General features: G+C 39.3%; 1 protein-coding gene across 2 annotated transcripts in view; it reads left to right on the top strand.

The window, feature by feature from the left end:
* The window catches only part of LOC122560550 (uncharacterized), a 74067-nt gene that overhangs the window by 41111 nt on the left and 17260 nt on the right, over positions 1-15696 (top strand). For both annotated transcript variants that reach the window (XM_043711292.2, XM_043711294.2), the window contains 7 exons: positions 95-250; positions 3453-3506; positions 3612-3829; positions 5391-5470; positions 7191-7283; positions 7624-7704; positions 11794-11901. In XM_043711292.2, coding sequence (XP_043567227.2) covers positions 95-250; positions 3453-3506; positions 3612-3829; positions 5391-5470; positions 7191-7283; positions 7624-7704; positions 11794-11901 — 790 coding nt within the window. The remainder of the gene's footprint in view (positions 1-94; positions 251-3452; positions 3507-3611; positions 3830-5390; positions 5471-7190; positions 7284-7623; positions 7705-11793; positions 11902-15696) is intronic.

Genomic DNA, 15696 nt, shown 5'->3' with positions numbered 1-15696 from the left:
TCAAAGTATCTTCCATCATAAAGTTTGATTGGTTCTTTAATCTTTTCACTGTGTAAGATTACTGATTAAGTTATTTATTCTTATAAATTTACAGTCTTAATGTGCTGTCCTGGGATGACCCTTTTCTGACCTCCATCCTAAGGGGTCAAAATATCACTGGGCACCGACAGAAGAAAGGCAAGAAAGAAATGTTGTGGGAGGATGTCACTGTTGTGCAAGCACGAGTGGAAAGAATGGAGGCAAGAGAAGAGTATGTTTCCTTTTAATAATAGTTAATTCTGTTTTGCAACGAGTATTAACAAAGAGTATAGTTCGTTTTTTTAATAAAAGTCTAATTTGGCACTTGCTATGTTTCTTGTATTCACCTCAAAGCTTTCAAATTAAGAGATGTGACTGTAGAAATTAACATTTCATCCTATAATCACTTCGAGAGTTTAAACATCTATAATAGAAACAGTCTATTTCTGGTGTTAAGTAGACAGTTATAATATTAAATGAAAGCAATTTAGCACAGTGAGCAGGAAGAGTCTTACCGTACATAGGACTGAGACAGCAGATACAGTGCCAGATTTGGCAGTTGAAAATGAGACAATATCCGATTAAGATAGATGGCTAAAAGAAAGAAGTAAGGTGTAAGATGTAGGATAAAAGAGATGTGGGAATAGGGTGGGCACAGGCAATTCAGGCTGTTTGTGAGAAGGACAAATCCCAATAGATATGGGCCAAGGAGCCTGTTGTCATCTTTTAATGCACTTGTAGAAGTCACTGGCATCCATTGAATAGTATCTTGCAAAAGAGTTGACCTTAAGAGTCAAGAAAGAAATAAAATTATTTTATGATGCAAGTTGATTAACAAATCCAAAGCTTATGTGCATTGATAAAGTATTGTAGTCATGAAATAAAAAATAGTTATGGAATTCCAATGGTAATCAATCACTTAAATACTTAATTTCTTAATATTCGTGCCTTAGTGATTTTACACATTGCAGAAGTTTGCCTTAATTGTCAGAAGATTGTCCATTATTACAGGCCATAATGTTATAGAACAAATCTGTTATGCAGGTTTAACATGGAAGTTAATTTCAGGTTTACCAGCTTTTATAGATACTTTTAATCAATCTCTGCAAACATTTATGACATGCCTGTAGAGCAGATGGGGCTTGAACCCAGGCCTGTGTCCTAGAGTTTGGGACAAACTGTATCACACAAGTCCTCAAACCCAGCTTTTTTAAGTTCTGTAGGATTTCTCCTCCTGTGGAGATCCTAGAATTTAAAAGACGTTTATCTTTTGAGTGCATCCAGGTTTACAACAGGTCCTGCTTCAATGAAGTGGCACAAACAAATTCCATTTGCATTATCCACTAACTTGCTACTCACAGATTCAAGTACTTATGACACCAGCCCAGACCCTATCTTTTATCCCTCCCTGTTGTCTCATCTGGTCTGCCTTGGGAAAATGATTGCAGGCCTTCACAGTAGACAACATTAATCTACTACATTAATTCAACAGAATCAACAATGTGATGCACACTCCACAATGTGACCTTGTTCCTTTAAGCCAGTGTGAGACTGTCTCAGATGTAGGGCCACACTGTCTGGCATTGCACCATACCAGTTGATGCAAAGTGAACTTTGAAAATGCAAGGTTCTTAAAATATTTAGTGTTGGCAAAGTATGTACTTGGCATTTATCAACTTGTCACCAAAAGCTAACCAGCCTGAGCTGTCAACATAACAGACTGTGCACTGCTTCACTTTGAGACACTTGTCAGAGTTGTGTTATAATTCCAAGTCTGTTGGCACAGTGTCTCAGTGGTTAGCACTGCCGCCTCACAGCACCAGTGACCCGGGTTCAATTCCAGGCTCAAGCGACTGTCTGTGTGGAGTTTGCACTTTTCCCTGTCATTGTGAGTTTCCTCCTATAATCCAAAGATGTGCAGGTTAGGTGAATTGGCCATGCTAAATTGCCCATAGTGTTCAGGGATCTATAGGTTGGGTGCAGAGTCGGGGATAAATGTAGGGCAATGGATCTGGGTGGGATAATCTTCAGAGAGGCATTGTGGATGTGTTGGGCCAAAAGGACCTGTTTCCACACAGTAGGGATTCTTAAAAAAAAGTATAAATTGTTCAGCTGACTTAGTTCTAAGAGTAGACATGTTGAATAGGGACTTTGAGCCACTTTTGGTAATTATCCAACAGTGCTAATTATATCTGGATTTGCACTTGAACTTCTACTATAGATATCATTGTAGGGATTCAAATATGGATTTGTTTTAATTGTATTATTTTATTACTGGGTTCAAACAAGGTGTAAATAATGTACTAGGAGAAAATGAGGACTGCTGATGCTGGAAAAGCACAGCTGGTCAGGCAACATCCGAGGAGTTGGAGAATTGACGTTTCGGGCATAAGCATGGTGATGGACTTGTGCTAGAAATGTCAATTCTCTTACTCCTTGATGCTGTCTGCTTTTGCACCACCGCACTCTTCAACTTCAAACAGGGGGTGACAATTTTTCACTGGTAGGCTGTAAGTAACTTTTGATGCCCATCTATCATCCAATTTTGTGCACAGATGAATTAGACCCACTGCGTGGTGTGCAGATTACTGTTGTAGTGATCCTCACCTCATACCTCCTACATGGTAATAGACGAACAGCTTATGCCTTTGACAATACTGTGCCTTCAAGAGGTGTGTTCTCTCCTGTTTCTCTTGCAGGGAGGTGTTGTCACAGTGGTGCTGAAATGTCTCCTTGAGACAAGCTAGACTGTTGGGAAACCGCTTTGAGTTTTCTCTTAATGTAAGACAAAAAAATGCATTAGTGGGTGGGGCTAGGCTCACCGACCCAGAGAATTTTAGTTTTGCTTTCAGTTAGTTGGTAGTTTTTGCTGGCTGCTGGAGCTTAAAGCTTGAGTTTTCTGCTGTTAGAATGAAGTCTTCTGCTGTTAGAACGAAGAGGCTTCCCTTTTAAAAATTCAAAAAGGGCAGATTGCTTCTTTCTACTGACTGGAGAGAGACAGCACATGAGATTAATAGTTTTGTTGAATTGCCTTTGCCAAGAGTGTGTTTATAGGATGTTGCCTATATTGGAACAGTTAATGATCAGTGGTTAAGTAATACATTATCCTAAGTATTTCAGTTGTGAAGTTATGCAAATTCATCTCTTTGTATTTTAACTGTGCAAGACTGTTTGATTAAAATTTAGTGGTGGACCAATCAAATCATATGGAGCACAACACCTCAAACCTCCCTTTTAAACAAAAAAGGATGTAAAAGTTAGGAGTCTGGTCTGGTCCTTAACACCTTAGTAGTATTTTACTGACTAATATGCGGACCCTGTTTTAAGAGCTCTATGCACAGAGCGATTATAGTTGTTTGATGTCTGGAGCTGCTTAAGTTCTGCAATTTGCTGTTAAGAATCTGCTGACAGCTTTAAATACATTTTTCTTTCAGATACAGGGAGTTGATCCGATACCTACGAGTGGTAAAATGCAGTGACACATTAAAGTTAGTATGTAATGCATTTTTTAAAATGATTAAATAATTTTGAGTTAAAGTACACTGAAAATTCTTAGAACAGTGCATGAGTTGTTTTTTTTTCCTTTTGATCAGGTTACGAGCCCTACAAGATAAAATTCCATTCTACTTTTGCAAGTGTGGAGATTTTCATGCTGCCACGCAATCATTTCATTCTAATTCCAACCTTTCTTGCTGCACAGCCTGCCGTTTAACATCTTACCAATACATGATATACTTGAAAATTCTCAAGACTGGATCTGTACCCGTTGGTTGTGAACTTTCGGAGGAAGGAAGATGGGTATTTATGAAAGGTCAGCCTCTAGATTTTAACCCAATAAATCAACTTATGTTTAAACTGATGAACTCTAAGAAAATTGTTTTTAATCCTTAGATCCACCTAGTCCTCCAATCTTTCCATTCTCTCCTCTCCAGTTTTCTCCTATGCCTTCTTAAAGTTGCTAGGTATAGTTTTAGATGCATTTGTCAAACTGAGCAGAAGAGAGAGAATTCATATTGTTTTCAGCCTGGCTGGTCAGAAATCCACAAAGCTGACTCTTCCTAAACCCAAATTAGGAAGGTGCTCTGAGCTACTGTAAATCATGTTTTTTTTTCATAAAAGGATATTTAAAGTAAAGCTAGCTATTGCTAATAATGGAAACTCTGAGCACTGCTGTGATTGAAGAGAGGAAAAGACCACAGCTTCTCCTCCAAACAACGTTGCTGTCCCTCCAGATTCAGCTGCTGAATCTCGTCCAATGTTATCTGTTGAAGCAAATCAGAACTTGGCCCCCAGAGACAGAAATTGTGACTGTTCAGTTTAGGAGTACTTGAGGGCTGAGGTCAGCCTGTTGGAGCAGCCAGGCCTAGCGAAATGGTTCTTGACGAATGAGTAGGAGTTGGACAAAAGGAGAAACACCCAGGAGAACAAAGAAAATGGAGTTCAGAGAATAACAGGGATGCAAAACTTCGAGGAGAGGAACAAAGAGAATCAGTGAAGTCCAGGACAGAGGAATATCAAAGAAATGCTGAACATCATGGAAGGGAGAATCAATGAGGGTATTTGAAAATGTTAGTTCAGAAAGATTGTGAAACAGCAAGGACAAGGAACATGAGAGAAGCTAATGAAGCTCAACTCAAGTTGGATAAACAGCGCTTCATTTTCCAGTTGGGCACTTTACATCCTTCAGGATTCAACAACCTCAGAGTGTGAAAACTGTCTTCCATCCTCATCTCTGATTCTTGATTGTGTGGCTCTGCTCTCAGCCGAGCTAATCATTTTATATCACAATCTCTCATTTACCACCATTAGCTCCTCCTTTTGTGGTTTTGCTCTGAGCACTTCACCATCCATTACGTTCATTGCCCCTCCCCTCCTTTTGTCAAGAGCATAATAATAATTTTGCAGCCTGGTTCAGTACCAAACGGTTATTGGTTTCATAATGCTAATTCCATTTGTCACTGCACAGTTGCACCCAGAACTATTGAGTTTCCAGTATTTTGTTTTTATATTTGATTTCTGCAGTATTTTATTTTTATTATCCCATGACTTTTCCCCTTCTACTCCATCCTACTATTGTTGTTATGGGAGCTGTATAAGACTCCCCACAAGTGACTTCTAACCTTTATCATTTTTGATCTCTACCCAAGCCTCGCTTACATCCTGATTACCTGAAGTTAGGTCACCACTCTCTATTGTGCTCTTATCATTATTAATAACGAGAAATGAAAAGCTGTGCCTGCTATCAGGTCTGGTTTAAAGCATAAAAAGTTGTTGTAATTTGCAGAGAGCCATAATTGGAGCATTTTGTGTTATTGTATGTTTTGCGAGTTTGCTTCCATTGATTTTATCCACATTATCTGTTCTGTTTGAAGGTGCTAATTTGGTAAAAGATTGTTTACTGCTAAAGTGTGCACTCAGGATCCTATTTGTGAATGAAGTACTCTACAGAACTGTAAGTACATTTTTGATTTGTACTTTACTGCATTTTTCCATTTTCCAGTTGTCAACTACCGAATTTTTTTTTGTATTTTTTTTTATTTCTCAAGCTTTCAGTATTTCATCATCGTTGCTGTCCTACAACATGACATCCATATTCTGGATCAATGTCCATTAGAATTATTTGTCATAGATATTGCTGATGACTATCGCAAACACACTGACGTGTGTGTGTGTGTGTGTGTGTGTGTGTGAGACCTCTCTTTCCTGTGCCAGAAAAGTTTTTAAAAAGCTATGCAAATGTATTAAAGTGCAGAGTTTTCTTACAAATTTTGTTATTTTATATTCTGCATTAGCCATACTCTGCACTTGGGTTTAAGTTGTTGCCATCTGTTTCCTGTACCTAGACTGGAATATGTTATGATCTGTCTAATATTCACTTCTTAGGGCAAGGATAGGTCTGGCTCTTGTAGTATGTGGGTTAACTCTTGCTGCTGTCAATGGTGCAAATGCATTGAGGTGTCTGTATGATTATTAATAAATGTTTGTGCATCGATAATTTTTAATTCAACTATTGACCTTGTTCCTTGCCAGCAAAGCAGTGGGTTTACAATGGGAAATAAGGGGGTGATTGGAATTGCATCATGGGTGTGAGGGAAGAATTCCCAGTGACTTGTAGGTTAGTCAGTTTAACAACAGAGTGAGGGGGAAAATAATAGTATCCTACTCCTGGTGATATTTAAGAAAGGTGTAGATAAGAAAGAAATAATGATGAAATGGTTGGCTTGGATTTTAAAAGGGAAGACCTTACTTGATCAGTCTTATTGAATTTTCTGGGGAGGCAAGACAAGGTAGTGATAATACAATAGATGTAACTTGTCCAGACTTTCAGCTTGCTGAGCCTGCTTTTACTATAGCTCTATAAAAGACTCGGTCATTCAGATCTTTGACTGTACCAATTGCAGAAACTTGAACCATCTTCATCTGGTGTAAGTAAACATTGTGCAACTGACCAAATAGATGGCAGAACAAAAGTTGTCAAAAATGATTTCCCTTTCATTACACAAGTGGATGACCAGGCTGTCAGCCAAGAATGAAATACAGGTTGTAACAAAAGCAGTAAGTCCCCATTAATTTATTTTTTTATTTCGAGTGTGTATTGGGTGGATGGTCGTAGAAGTATGAAAACTTGGCATGGTGGGTATGAACCAACAGTGGAGAGACAGTGTTCTAGAGCATCTGAATTGGCATGAATAGGTCATAGACAGTAAGTGGAGGAGTGTGAGAATACTATGCTTTGCTTTGCTTTCAATATCACAACTGAGATAAAGTCACAGAGCACTAAGGTGGGCCTTTTAAACCGCCTGCATCCAATCTTCCACAGGTGAAGTGTCCAGCTCCTGTTTTCACTTCTTTACTTGAAGAGTTGTGAACTCACTACCACAGGGAGTGGAAGTGAAAAGCATATAGATGTGTTCAAGGCAAAGTTAGAGAAACATATAAGGAAGAAAGGAATAGGTGGTCACAATAATGGATTTAAATGATGATAAATGGGAGGAGACCTAGGTGGGTGATTAAAACTGGTTTGAGCTGGTTAGGCCAAATAGCACATTTCTGCATGCTGCGTACCCTACATTCAGGCGAGCGTCTAAATTGATAAGTGACGGGTTCTGCTTGCGCATAAGTCTTTTATTGAGCAGAATTGGAGTGTGTAAAAATATTTCTTCCTTGTTCAGGTTCACTGCTGGAGCGGACTGATTCAAATTCAATGCAATTCATTGACATTGACAGAAGATGTGCTCCAGGTACCACCTCATATATTTGTGAAAGTAAGTAACTTCTAGGAGCTGAAACTTGCTGGTCTGTAGTGAGGTGGTATACAGAGGAACCTCGATTATCCGAATATCGATTATCCGGCAAGATCGCAAAGTCCTGATGCTTGGCTAAACTACATTACCAGGCATTCAATTACCTGGAATTTGATTAACTGAACGAAATACTCCCCGTCCATGTCCTTCGGATAACCAAGGTTCCTCTGTAGTTTAATCTGTATTTCTTCTTTTTTATTATGAGGATGTAAAACCCAGCAATTATTGCCTGTCCTGAGATTGTCATCTAGAAATGGTTTCCTCCATTTAAAAAATGTTGAAAACATTTATTTCTTCTCAGACCACAACTGTCCATGCAGCAGCGATCATTGAAGATCTGAAGAATGGAATAGTGGGCATACCTAAAGCCTTTTCATCTGCGGTAGGTGAAAGATCTTTTGTCTGAATACTGTGCAGGGTTGTACATAATAAAGGCAGTACATCCTCTTAGTTCCACGTATTAAATACTTAAAAGCATTAGAATAATTCAGCTTCTTTTGTAAAGCTACCGGTGAGCTGTAAATAAATGCCCTCTCTTATTGGTCTAGACTTGCAACAATGTGACAATGTTCCCTTCAGTCAGCTGGTTTTTCTCCCTTTTTTATGCAAAGTACTTTCCATTACATTATTCCTGTATAATACATATCAAACCCATATCACTTTTTAATTATCCCTACTTAATGCTAAATGGGTAGCTATACCGTATATACTCGAGTAATAGTCAATCTCGCATAAGTCGACCTCCTATTTTTGGCCAAATGACCTGGAATCTTTCCATATATCTCATGAAACAGTTGACCCTAGTTCTTCACAGGTAACAGATCAACATTTTAGGAGTTAGTGTGCTGGCTGTCACATCCTGCTCCAGCTTTCCAGTATGCCGGTTGTTCCACTCTGCTCCTGGTCACCCAGTCCACTTGCTGTTATATTCCGCTCCAGGTTTTCAGAATTACCATAATTCATTATTTTCTTTCTTGGTTTAGAGATCAATTGGGCTTCTGCTAATGTTATGTTATGAATTTTGACAGGAATGAATTTCAGCCCCTCAAAAGTGGTATCCATGTAATAGTCAACCCCATAAATTTAACCTTAAAAAGTGGTCAAAAAATTCAACTCTTACTTGAGTATACGGTAATTTAAGGGGTAAATGACATGGGCTGGAGAATATTGGCATTTTTTTAAAAAGAAACTCTAAAATTACAGCCTAAACAAAATATGCTGCAATTAAGCAATTGTTCATTCTGTATACTAATTTTGGAACATTGATCATTCTTAGAATAACATCCAGTATAGGACTACTCGATCCCCATACTTTCAGACTTGTGCTCCTCTCATCAGTACACAACTCATCTCTCGAATGAGTGCAACTGAGTCTTCATCAATCATAACAAAGCTAAATAGAGAATGCTGGACATTCACACTATTTAACTTGAACATCCGAAAAAGAAGAAAGATTAATTTCCTTTTGTTTGAAGCTTCATGAGCTGGCATTATAGAATCCCTACAGTGTGGAAATAGGCCATTTGGCCCATTGAGTTCATGCCATCCCTTTTGAAGTGTCCCACCCAGACCCCCCCACCCCACCCTATCCTTGTAACCCTACATTTCCCATGACCAATCCACCAAACCTGCATATCTTTGGACTGTGGGAGGAGACTAAAACATCCAGAAGCTCACGCAAACACTTGGAGAATGTGCAGACTCCACACAGACAGTCGCCAGAGGCTGGAATCACACCCGGGTCCCTGGCACTGTGAAGTAGCAGTGCTAACCACTGATCCACCACAATGCCCTATTAGCTTTTTTTACATACAAAATATTGCTGGAGAAACTCAGATCTGGCAATGAATTTCTGAAGCAAGATCACTGGACTCAAAACATTAACTGTGCTTTCTCTGCACAGATGGTGCCAGATTAATGAGTTTCTCCAGCAAATACTGTTTCTTATGAAGATTTCCAACGTCTGCAAATTTTTACTTTAAGTTGTCTCTGAGATATTTGTTTTTCTTCTGAAATGTTAATTGGCCTGGTATTTAAATTTTATATTTCTAATTCCTAAATGTCATGCTTTTTTCTTTCAAAAGTTCTTGGTAAATTAATTGTGTTTTGAAAACAAAGTACTAGAAACACTTGGCAGGTAAGACTGCATCTGTGGAGACAATGAATTGATATTTGGCTTGATGACCGAATATCAGTAACATTGTCTTTGTTTCTCCTGCCAACAGTGCTGTATGACTATTAAGTGTTTCCAGAAATTTCTATTTTTATTTCCGACTTGGAGCATCTGCAGTATTTGGCTGTTGTTTTGGTAATGTTTAGAATTTATGCTTGAACCAGTGGTAAATTTGCAGTGTGAGCCTGCAGTCAGGGTGCTTTCTGACTCTGAAGTGAAGGATACTGAAGATCCCTGCTTGTACCTCAACTTGCAGAGTATAAATTCAGTATGTCATACCAGCTATCTAAATTGATTGAACCTAAATCCACCTCTAATTATTTTAAGTTATAAATTAAATATTAAACTATTATTTATTATTAGTAAATTATTTTAATATTGCGGATGCTATTGATCACGCTGTCTAAACAATTGAATTCTGCCTGTTGAGAGAGGTATTCAGGATGTTTGTGTAAGCACAGGTGCAGCAAACTCCATTCTGGGCAGCTGTATGCCATATGTAAAACTTGGAGATGTCAACAGTTTGAAAACAAAACTGCAGCCATCTGCTACTTGCAGCCTCAATGAAATATTTAGTGACCTGTATAACGTTTTAAAGACCTGGTTAGCTATCTAAAATCACTTTAAGTAATTCATTTCAAATTTTATCTGATGTGCTTTGTTTTCATTATATTAAATCCCACATTTAACTTTAATCTTTGCAATCAATTTTAATGGTGTACATGCAACTTATGTTCCACATAGTGTACTAGCTGTCTTTTAAAACGGTTTGCCTCTAATACACAGTCATGTTCTATGCATATGCATTCTATTGTCTGATAGTCTGAATATTTGTTTTGTGTGGTAACTTGATATGACAGTGAATAACACATCCCACTGTGGAACCTTTAGTCTTTGAGTTAGTGGAAATCTATTTGGGGAGATTTTAGGACCTATCCAGTTCAGAAGCCAAAGTAATCAGTTCAGATCTGAAAATGGTATTTCCAAGCAGCATGTTGGCTTACTGGTTCAAGCCAATTTGTGGTGCTTTCAGGGTCTGTAAAGACTGCCCACCCTCATGAGGCAGGCAACTAATTAGATGTGTTAAGGACCTTGTTAAAGACAAATAATTTAAGTGAGTGGGGAATAGTCGGGCGACATGGAGCAGTTCAGATGCTCCACAGTAGCCATGCTGTGACAAGCAGAAGTATCAGTGATGCAAGCAGGCTTGCAGTAACTATTGCAATTTAATTATGCTTCAGCACTCGTCCTTTCCCTGCTTTAGATGCTCCAAGAAGCAATGTCAACGCTATTCAATAGCCAAGTTTTTGGGCTCTTAGTTTGGCCTGTTTTCCCTTTCTGGACTTTTTTTGGTTAATTAATGGGATAAGCGCATTGCTGGGTAGGCCAGCATTTATTGCCCATCCCTATTTTTCCAGAGGGCGTTAAGAGTGAGCCACATTGCTGAGCGTCTGGAGTCACATGTAGATCAGACCAGGTTAGGATGGCAGTTTCCTTCACATTCCTTGACGTTAGTGAACCAGATGGGTTTTTCCAACAAAGTCATAATCATCATTGTCATGTTCATCATTAGGCTCTTAATTCCATGGCAGAATTCGAACCTGGGTACCCAGAACATTACCCGGGTCTCTGGATTAAGAGCCCAGTGCTAATACTACCAGGCCATTGACATCTAAATTGTTAAATTTTCACTTTGGATGAGAAACCGGAGCTGGAACTATTTCCAAGTTCTTGCATCTTCTCCCCAGGGAGACTTTTAGGAGGAAATAGTCACTCTCTTAAGGGTTTTGACCAGGGCATTCCCTTAATTTGTACGGAAACCTGTACATTTACTCCAGACTGAATGTTTCAGTTACTACTTTATGACTTTTAAAACTGCTATTCTAAATATGTCAGTTGTCTTTTGTGTGGTTCTACATATTCTGAGTTCTCCACTACCTGCCCCTGTTCATGCACTGACATAGACTTGAGTATTGGTTAGTTACTTGATCAGGTGAACCATACATCATTCTCCAGTGTTATCCTCAAACACCACCTACACCTACACTTCTTGCACTTGATCAATGAAGAACTCTTGCAAGAACGGCAGTCAATTTATCTCTCTCCTAAAGCCTGGGACTAAAATAAATTGTAGGTATTACAATCCTATATCACTTCCAACTGTTTGTTCTGAAAGTGCTGACTTTTTAGTTATTTAAGCATATCTTTTGTTTTACAGACATTCAAAAGGTTTAACTGCAGTTAAACGTTGTATTGATTTCCATGGCTTATTAGATGAATGAATATCTTTTCTTACAGTTTCACAGAGAATCTGCATTGATTCTTGTAACGGTGGCTGCTGCCCAGATGCTTCATCAGAATCTCTCTGTGATCAACATTGTTCTGCCATTAGTTGTAGCTTATGGGGTAAGAACAGTAAAATTACTGTAATTAGTTTATTTCCCTTTTGAAATTTGCCTGTCTTATAACTCTTCTCTGGTTTGAAGGAGATGGTGATTCTATAGCTGGTGTTTTCTTCATTCCTTCACCATCTTTTTAGTTTCCAATTTCTATTCTAAAAAAACTAATTTTGACTATTTAGAATTCCATTTTACAATTACACTAATTTTAACTTTGTTTTACCCGGTTACTTTATTCTGTTATTTGATCTTCTATCCCTTTTTTTAATCCTAATAATTTTCTTTCTTCCTCTATTCCTTCTAGTCTTCTGAAGACCTCTACTCATTGAATGCCACATTTTCCTGATCTTTAGTTCCTAATCATAAACTGAGAGCTGGCATTCAGTTGAGGGAGATGGTAACTATGTTTCCTAAATGTTTTTGATTGAAAATACCCAGATGGAGTTTTCAAAGTGGCCTCAACCAGATCAGTCCTCAAGACTGTGGTTTTTCATAGGGCATATGTACTTGGTGTAGCATTATAGAGTTAGCCTGGTTCCATCTTCTCCTGATCTTGAGTGAAACCAGCAACAATTTTTTGTTTTTTAAAAAGAAATTGAAACTCAGGGTTGTTAGCCATAAGATTTTGCATTTTGAACAAAAAGACGAGTTAAACCAAGCAATGTTTATTCTTAAAACCCAAAAGTCGCAACAGGACCCCCCCCCTCCCTTATTGTTTTTCCACCCAAGAGTTCCTTTATACTTGGCAGGATATTGATGGATCCTTAATGTTTGGAACCAAACCAAGATGTGCCACAGGTCTCAAGAATTCACTTTGATTCTTCTTCATGCACCTGCTATTCTTTTGAGATCATAGAATCCCTACTGTGTGGAAACGGGCCATTTGGCTAGACCCATTCTCATACCCTATTACTCTACATTTTACCCCTGACTAATACACCTAACCTACACATTCCTGGACACTATGGGACAATTTAGCATGGCCAATTCACCTAACCTGTACATCTTTGGATTGTGGGAGGAAACTGGAGCACCTGGAGGAAGCCCATGCAGACACACGGAGTATGTACAAATGCCACACAGACAGTTGCTTGAGGCCGGAATCGAACCTGGGTCCCTGACACTGTGAAGCAGCAGTGCTAACCACTGAGCCAACCCAGATGGATAGATGTGAGCTTTCTTGCAGCCATTTCAACAGCATTTAGCTAGATGACCCTCCAACTCTCCTTAATTGTGCACGTCCCACCTCCAAAAAGTTTTAGTTGCCATTTTTCTTCTGGCCTATTTTTTTCCTGGTGGGTTTCTCTCTGTCTCCCAAACTGTTTCAAGTCTTTAAAGTAACTGTCTTTTTCAGAGAGAAAATATATGAACAAAACCCAATCCCAAAACAATTTCACTGCAATATATTCCCATGGCAATGTGACATGCATGGGATATTGCAGATAGATATCATTATCTCCCAATTCAAAAGTTCCTTTTTGTACTGGGAAACCACATGAATAATTTAAGCTTGTGATGAAGACAACTGTTACATCTCTTTAACAAAAAAGCTTTAGCCCACGTATCATTTGCAGTTTTTCCACTTTGAATTCTGAATACTTCAATAATGTGAACCATTCTTACAGTCACAATTTTTATTTGTAGTTTGTTTACAGGTTTCTCACCACCTATTTCTGTTATTGTACGTTTAATGCATCAAGTTGGCAGTAAGCTGCCTTCTTAAAACTGCGATTTAGAGGTGCTGATGTTAGACTGGGTGGACAAAGTTTAAAAACCTCAACACCAGCTTATAGTCCAACAGCTTATTTGGAAGTAAAAGCTTTCGAAGTGCTGCTCCTTCGTCAGATCGTTAGTGGGGCAGGATCATAGGACACAGAATTTATAGTAAGAGATCAACGTGTCATACAATTGATGCGATGTGTTGAACTAACCTAGATTGCTGTTTATTCTTTAATCACTTAGAATAGGGATGTAGGTTTTGATTGATTAATCAATAAATCCCAGAGCTGCTTTCACAGTCCCTGGATAACTTATGGTTTTATAAAAGAAAAAGTGACATCTCAGCTCAGACAATGCATTGAAGATGTGAGGTTAGAGTCTGTCTGTATTCCAACGTTGAGTCAAACTGCTTCTATTTCCAAAGTAGGAATTTATAAAAAGTCACATAGACTAACTGCCTACAGATTGTGTGCTTTTTGAGCAAAATAGAATGTATCTGCAAATGCAAATTCATCCAGTAGACACGTGTGTGTGCGTGCGTGCGCCAGAGTATATGTCTGTGAGAGGGTGTGTGCGTCTGAGAGAGAGAATGTGCGAGAGTGTGTGTTGTGTAGTTGGGTCACCTGTAGTGTGACATCAATCCAAGATCCCAGTTGAGGCCATCCTTATAGCTACCGAACTTGGCCTTCCTGCTCCACTAGCTACCCAGTGAAGGAGCAGCTCTCCAAAAGCTTGTACTTCCAAATAGACCTATCGGACTATAACCTTCTTAAACTGCAGCAGTCCTGGAGCCATAGAGACACCCACAGAAAGGCCATTCAAAGTGTTTGACCCAGTGGTAATAAAGAAACAGTGATATAGTTCCATGCAAATATGATAAATGGCTTAAAGGGGAAGCTGTAGGTGGTGGTGGTGTTCCTGTGTACAGAGGAACCTCGATTATCTGACTGCCTTGGGCAGGGAGTATTTTGTTCGGATGATCGAGTGCCGGATAACACAGTTTAGCCAAGCATTAGGACCGAGAGATCTTGTCCGGATAATCCGAACTTCAGATAATCGAATGCCAGATAATTGAGGTTCCTCTGTATCTGCTTCCTTTTGTCTTCCTCTGGTAGAGGTTGCAAGTTTGGAAGATGCTGACCTGAGGAGAATTTGCATCTTGCAAATGGTGCCCTCTTCTGCAGCTGTGCAGTGATAGTGAAGGTGGATGAGGTGTCAATCAAAGAAGCAGTTTTGTATTGGATGTTAAGCTTTTTTGAGTATTATTGGAGTTGCACTTACCCTGACAAATGTGGAATATTCCATCACACTCCTGATTCGTCCATTGTAGAGGGGGTGGGCAAGCTTTCAGGATAAAAAAGGTCAGTTAGTCACCACAGAATTCCTAATCTCTGACCTGCTCACATTGCCATACTATCCATATAACTACTCCAGTTAAAGTTCAATTGGAATTGGGAATTTGGGATCATTACATTTTAATGCCAATTTTGCACATAGTGTCCACACCGACCCGCAGAAGAGCATCCCACCCTGACCCACCCTCTACCCAAAAGGCCTGCACTTCGATGGACTGTGGGAGTAAACCGGAGCACCTGGGGAAAACCTACGGGGTGGAATGTGCCAACTCGACACAGTTGTCCGAGGCTAGAATCGAACCCAGGTCCCTGGCGCTGAGAGGCAGCCGTGCTAACCACTGAGCCTCTGTGCCATACTCATCCTTTTGATTGTCTTTCTGGAGCATTGCCATTGATACCAGGCTGACCACCCGTCCTTTTTTTTTTTTACAGCATTGTCTATGAGATGTAGGAGCAGAGGGAGGCCATTCGGTCTATTTGAGTCTGCCCAGCTATTCAATAAGATCATGGCTGGTCTGATAGGCCTCAGCTTCACTTTCCTCCTGTCATTTCCCCATAACCTGTGATTCCTGTACAGATTCTATCTGTCTCAGCCTTGAAGATACCCAGCCTCTGCAATAATGAATTCCAGAGATTCACTACCCTCTAAGAGAATAAATTCTTCCTCATGTCTGTCTTAAATGTGCGACCACTTATTCTGAGATATGCCCTCAGCTCCCAGATTCTCT

This window comes from Chiloscyllium plagiosum, unplaced genomic scaffold (assembly GCF_037043375.1).
Source record: "Chiloscyllium plagiosum isolate Xiang-an unplaced genomic scaffold, Cpla_swu_hap1 HiC_scaffold_20, whole genome shotgun sequence".
In the NCBI taxonomy this organism is placed as follows: Eukaryota; Metazoa; Chordata; class Chondrichthyes; order Orectolobiformes; family Hemiscylliidae; genus Chiloscyllium; species Chiloscyllium plagiosum.
Note: the sequence above shows the minus strand (reverse complement) of the source record. Positions and strands in the feature narration are given on the sequence as shown.